The 6,000-nt window shown below is 33.6% G+C and overlaps 1 protein-coding gene across 1 annotated transcript in view; it reads right to left on the bottom strand.

The window, feature by feature from the left end:
- Positions 1–225: 225 nt before the first annotated feature.
- The window catches only part of LOC114325098 (protein obstructor-E-like), a 74,021-nt gene continuing 68,246 nt past the window's right edge, over positions 226–6,000 (bottom strand). Inside the window, exons 3-4 of the mRNA XM_028273037.1 lie at positions 5,654–5,842; positions 226–1,245 (exon numbers count right to left, since the gene is read on the bottom strand). Coding sequence (XP_028128838.1) covers positions 926–1,245; positions 5,654–5,842 — 509 coding nt within the window. The 3' untranslated portion in view covers positions 226–925. The remainder of the gene's footprint in view (positions 1,246–5,653; positions 5,843–6,000) is intronic.

Below are 6,000 nucleotides of genomic sequence, written 5' to 3'. Positions count from 1 at the left end.
TTATGCAGTTTTTAATTGCTTATATTTATTTCATAATAATAAAATATGAGTTTTTTTGTAAACTGGGGTTCTTTTAACAGCATTAAATAACATTTATCAGTATTATTTCTTGGAATATAATTTTTATGTAAGTTTCCTATTGTAATATTAGGAATTTGAACATCGCTTAATAAATATACGTCTTTTCCAATTGTAATTTTCTCGAGGGCTTTTTCAAACTACATATTATACTTTTTTTGTAAAGTTTATTTTAATAAGGTACACACGTTGTTTATATGTTACGTATACACAACAATACAATTTTATAGTTCATACCAAACCCTTCTTTCAGTGTGTCATTAATTTTGACGTCATATACGATTTTAACAATGTCGAAAATAATTGCATGACACTTTATTTAAATCTGACAATTGACAGAATATTAATATTTACCTATTTAAGTATGCAAGCCAATAAATAGGTACCTACATAAATACATATTTGCCTGAATATTAATTTAAAATATTTTAATAAAAAATGAATAAATATAAAATAAAATTTTCACTATAAAATGTCGAAATATACTAACCTATAATGACAATTATAATTTTACTCCATGACATTGTGAAAGTCATGCAACTAAATGTCAACGGAAACATAATATTTTGAGCTTAATGTATAATAATCACGGGCGTACGTTTTTTTCTGTCACTTGCCACTTGATGCATTAGAGAGAATTCGATAAACTATGACGCACTGAAAGAAGGGCTTGGTATGAACTATATCTTCACAATTCTAAACAGTTCGTGGTTTTTCTAACCATTCTTGTCATAAAATCACACACTCACCTGACTCGTATCTACTTAACTTCAACATTTACAACTTAGTTCACACATACACAAAAAAACTCAAAAACATAACTAAATAACTAAATCCCTACTACTACTTAGTTCCTAGGCCTGTTCTGGTTTTTGTCAGGTACAGGAATGGCTCCAGGGGGTAGGTTCGGGAAGTCGTTCTTGCCTTTGTTGTTGGGATTATTTTGGGGGATGTTGTCGAGTTCATCTTCTTCTGGAAGTGGTGGTGGGATTGTGGAAGGAATGTCGCAGTCGTCAGTGGGGGGTACGACGCATCTTAAAGCATGTCGGTCGAATACCAACATAGCGGGGCACCTTTGGAGTCTTGGGTATCCTCCTTGGCATTGCCAGTATCTGTTGCAGGATTTTCCTAATGGTACGTTTCCGTTGGGGTCGTCGTTACAGAGGGCTGAAAAATAAATATAGATAAAACAATTGTACAATAAAATTGATGCATGTATATAATAAAAATATAGGGTGGATGATTCTTTGTAATATATCTACAAACTTTTGATGTTGAATCTTATCAAATGCCTTTTCAAAGTTTACAAAATATAAGTACGTGTCTTGATTCATGTTTAGCATTTCGGGACGAGCACATTGTCATTGCATATTATTGTCATGTGATCTGAGCAGATAGATTATTGCACTTGGCTCTTTGGAAATTGCTACACAAATGTAGATTACAGCCATTATCTGTAGATTGTGGCAGTCTGATATATTAAGGAGTTCAACCATTACATTAATAACATCTTCAACAATGAGATATAATACGATGGGCACATCATCTGGTCCAGTTGCTTTGCCCCCTTTTGTGTTTTTGATGAAATAGATTACTTCTTCTCATAATATTGGTGGTTTGGTATCTCCTATGATGTCTAATTACAATTCTTCTCTTTTATCATTAAATGGTTGTTGGATGTAATGGGTCTAGTGACACAATCTCTCCTTTATATCGGTAATAATATCCCGTTTATCATTTTTAAGGATATTCGTTCTTGTGCTTTTTCTAGAATCTGTCGTTTCTTTGATTTTTTTGTGTAAAGTAAAATTTAAAGCTATCATATTTTTTATCCAGGTTATCTATTTCCTTGCATCTGTCTCTTTTAGCTCTCGAATTCTCTTTCTGATTTTTCTATGAATTTCTTTGAATTTATTCAAATCTTTTGCTTTATGTTTTCTTCGTTCCTCCATAAGTTCAAAAATTTCTACTGTCATCCAGAATTTTTTTCTCCAAGTGGTTTGAGGATTTTTTCCAACTGACTAAGGGTGTGTTAAATTCCCCACTTTTGGTCAATTTCACTCTCATGCCAGTCCATTCTCGAATAATTTGGAGCAATAATTTGTTGCTTTCTCTTTCTCTTTTTTCGTCGGCTTTCGATTTTATCCTTGAGTAATACCTGTAGGTACTAAGCAATATTTTTCTTTAATGCTATATAATAATACTCACCATAAGCAGCAATCTGTCATTCGTCTTAGTTTAAGTTTAAATTATCATCGCATAAAAATCGTCCCATTTTGTGGCTCGCGGCATTGGGATTCTAATTTTAATCTAGTTAGAGTTAGCATTAACTTCTTGCGTAATAGTTCTTCTCAACTATTTACTACGCTCTATTTACTTTTAACGTGATTTTTGTGTATGTTTGTTGGACTAAATACTATGCTGAGTTTTAGTATAGATCAAAAAAAATTTCTGTTGTATTGATACTATTTTAAAACTCTTAAAATCCTTCTATAGTGTTAAGCAGAGTGACAATATACTTTTGTATACTTGATCTACTACATCTACAGGGATGAGTGCGCTAATAACCCCAAAATAACGGAAAAGAGGGAACACATAATATTTTGTGAAATAAAAAGAGAAATAGAAACCTATAAATTTACAATTTTAATGATAGTTTCCCACCTTTAGACGTATCGAAGTCCTGTCACAGTGACAGTTGCCAAACTCCTCCGATACGTCTAAAGGTGGGAAACTCAATATAATGTAAATTTATAGTTGCCTATTGATAATTTTTCACCCCCTAGTAGTTGCATCTCTTTTTATTTTACAACTTATTATGTTTTCCGTCTTTTGCGTTATTTTTCCGGTTATTAGCGCACTTATCACTGTATAATTTGTAGTTATAGAGCCTCCTTTATCTTATTGCCGAAATCTGCCTATTCTTCTATTGTTTCCTTGAATACTTTATAAAATTAATTTAAAAAGCAGCGGTGATAATATACATTATCCCTGTCGAACCTCTCGCTTTATATTACTATTGTTTGCCATAAAAAGTCCTGTCCATACCCAGTAGCCAATTTAAATTCTTCATAACTCATACATCCGTTTTATTAAATTTTATGTTACGTAGTATATGTATATATCAGCATGTAAAATTAATTCGATCAAAAGCTTTCTCATAGTCGATAATACAAGCAAATACGGTGCCTTCTTAAGGCGCAATTCCATTGAGGCAACATGAGACATGCGTCATTGTCGCATGCTACACAAAGTATTCCCATTCAAGGGACAAAAAGCAACACGAAACAAGTCGCCTTCCCGCATGCCACATGTTGACTGAACAGTTGCACAACATTGTTGCTGGGATGCATGCATCACCGTTAAGCAAATTTCAACGTGTTGAACAGTGTCGCCGCTATCCAGCAGTCAACGGATTGGTGCGGCTTTTATCGTGTGAATATTGAAAAAACAATGTTATTTATTGAAGACTAACCTGAGTTATAGAATAAGAAAATTAGTTTTTATAAAGACAATAAGATAAAAATTGATAAGTTGAAACTATTATCAGATAAATATGAATGTACTGTAAGTGATATAAAAAAGAAAATCAATAATTTACGTTGTGAATTTCACCGTGAGAGGAAAACACTAAAATTAAAGAGCGGTTCATCTTCTAGTAAAAAAGGGAAAAGGTTTGCATTCGAATCCCGTTGAGGCGAGTTGCCTCAACTTATGATGGTGGGTCTTTGAACCCTACCATGATTAAAAATTTTAATGTATTTTTGTGAAAGTCCCATGTGCTGTTCTGATGTTTTTAACTTTTTTATAACTTTATTAAATACAAAATCCAATCCCTGACCAAGCTTGCAAAAAACAACATAAGGAATTTTTTCAAAATATTTTAACACAAAAAATGGGATCTCTTTCTTTATCAGTGGTACTTAAACATTTAACCATAGCTCTGAAGATGACTTTGTAAGCCGAGAGAGAGCGTTCAGCTAGGAATTAATAAAATACTTTTCTTTTCCCAGTCATTCAAATCGGTCCGCCCAAAATCCCGACAGCCAAAATCACGACGGCCAAAACACCGACACGCCAAAATCCCAACACGCCAGAATCCTGACAGGCCAAAATCTCGACATGCAACAATCCTCGCATAAGTAAAAATTCCGACTTTTGTTTAATACTTTTAATACAAAATACTTTTGTTTAGTAACAAAAAATAAAAAACAGATGGCCACAAACAAAAAACAAGAAATAAATGTAATCATATTTTAAAAAGAAACTTATCAAACGGGATTCTGGCCTGTCGGGATTCTGGCGTGTCGGGATTTTGGCTGTCGGGATTTTGGGGTAGACCCCATTCAAATACATATAAGGGACTCACACGCGGTGGTAGGATTCGCAAAAGTTGGTATCATCTTTTTATTTTTGGTCACACTTTCTCAAGTACTCAAAATCGTCTTAACTCATTCGTGTGAAAGTTCGAAATAAAGCTTCAAAGTATGCAATCAATTTTATATAGAAACTATTCTGCGTCTCTTCACTACCAACATATTATAGCTCTCTTTAATCTTTTCCACCGCCGTGGTTTACTTCTTTTCTTTTTACTGATCGAAGCAATTACTAAATATGGTGCTGCCGCGATTGCTTGTAAAGACATAGCATACTAAACTAAAATCGACTGAATGGAATCATGTCTAGAAGCATGCTACAAGCTCATGCGACAAGACGCGTGCGATCTAGGGAGACAAATGACGCATGCGACCTTTTAAAATGTGTGCCTCAAAGTCTCAAACCTTGAAGTGGACGACAAATGGATACCTGTATCTTGCCTCATCTCGTTCAGTGTTGCCTCGATGGAATTACGCCTATAAAGCTCAGCATTTCTGGTGCAGGTTTATACTGAATAGTGGTACTGAATAGTGAAGCCAAATCCTTAGTACATCCCCAATTTTTAGGATTTTTTTCAAAGTACAATTGGCACTGCACCATTGTTTTAAACGTGTTTCGGGGTTTCACCTTTCCTTGGAGACATTTGTGGTAGCTTAAACTGACAAAATGATGATGATAATGATCTCTATATGAAGTAAAAATAAGTAAAAAAACTTCTCTTCTATGGCGAATTAGGTGAACTCCAAATCCAAACTTACTTGGCTTTCTTGCTTTCAAGGGTAAACTGTGGATGTACTGTCGGAATAAAAGGTTATTGCAATGCTATCTAAATGCTTTCATTTTTTTCGAATCCGGAGAGAACTAATAAATGTTTTTGAAAAATTTAAACGTAAGTCCCTTAGAATAAACAAAAAGCTTCTTTTGAATGAAATATTTGAAATTAAAAATCACACTAAATTTTCTCTTTTTTTTTTCACCCCTGTATAACTTATTAAAATAAACATTATAGAAATTTTCAAGGACTTTCAGTTCTCGGTAATAATGTAATCTTTCATTCTGCTTTTAAATTCTTCAAAAATACTTTTTAGTTGTCTCAGGATTCGAAACGAATGAATGCATTTAAATAGCATTGGGCAAATATTTTGCGCCTAAGTACCCCCTTAATAAATAGCATAAATAAAATAAATCTAATTCTTACGATGTTTTTGACATCCTTCTACATTCTCGGGCCAATCGCAAGAGTGGGTTTTTTCGTTGTATAGAAGACCACCAATGCAGAATTGTTCAACCACGGTTCCATTCCAACACGTCCAGTATCTGGTACAGGACGTTTCGTGTCCGAAAATACCATACAGCCATCCGCAATGTTCGGTTCCGATTGGTGGATCTAAAAAACAAGAGATTGTTATAAACGTTACAGTTAGAAAATATTTTTGAACTTGATTTTTTTTTTAAATAACGTTTGTAGAGAATGGTAGAAGGTCAGTACACAATGATCGTTATTTTAGGAACAATGTGTTCTTGTTCTGTCTAAAACGAATAATA

This window comes from Diabrotica virgifera, chromosome 5, assembly GCF_917563875.1.
Source record: "Diabrotica virgifera virgifera chromosome 5, PGI_DIABVI_V3a".
Taxonomy (NCBI): domain Eukaryota; kingdom Metazoa; phylum Arthropoda; class Insecta; order Coleoptera; family Chrysomelidae; genus Diabrotica; species Diabrotica virgifera.
This window is presented reverse-complemented; position numbering and strand designations above follow the sequence as displayed.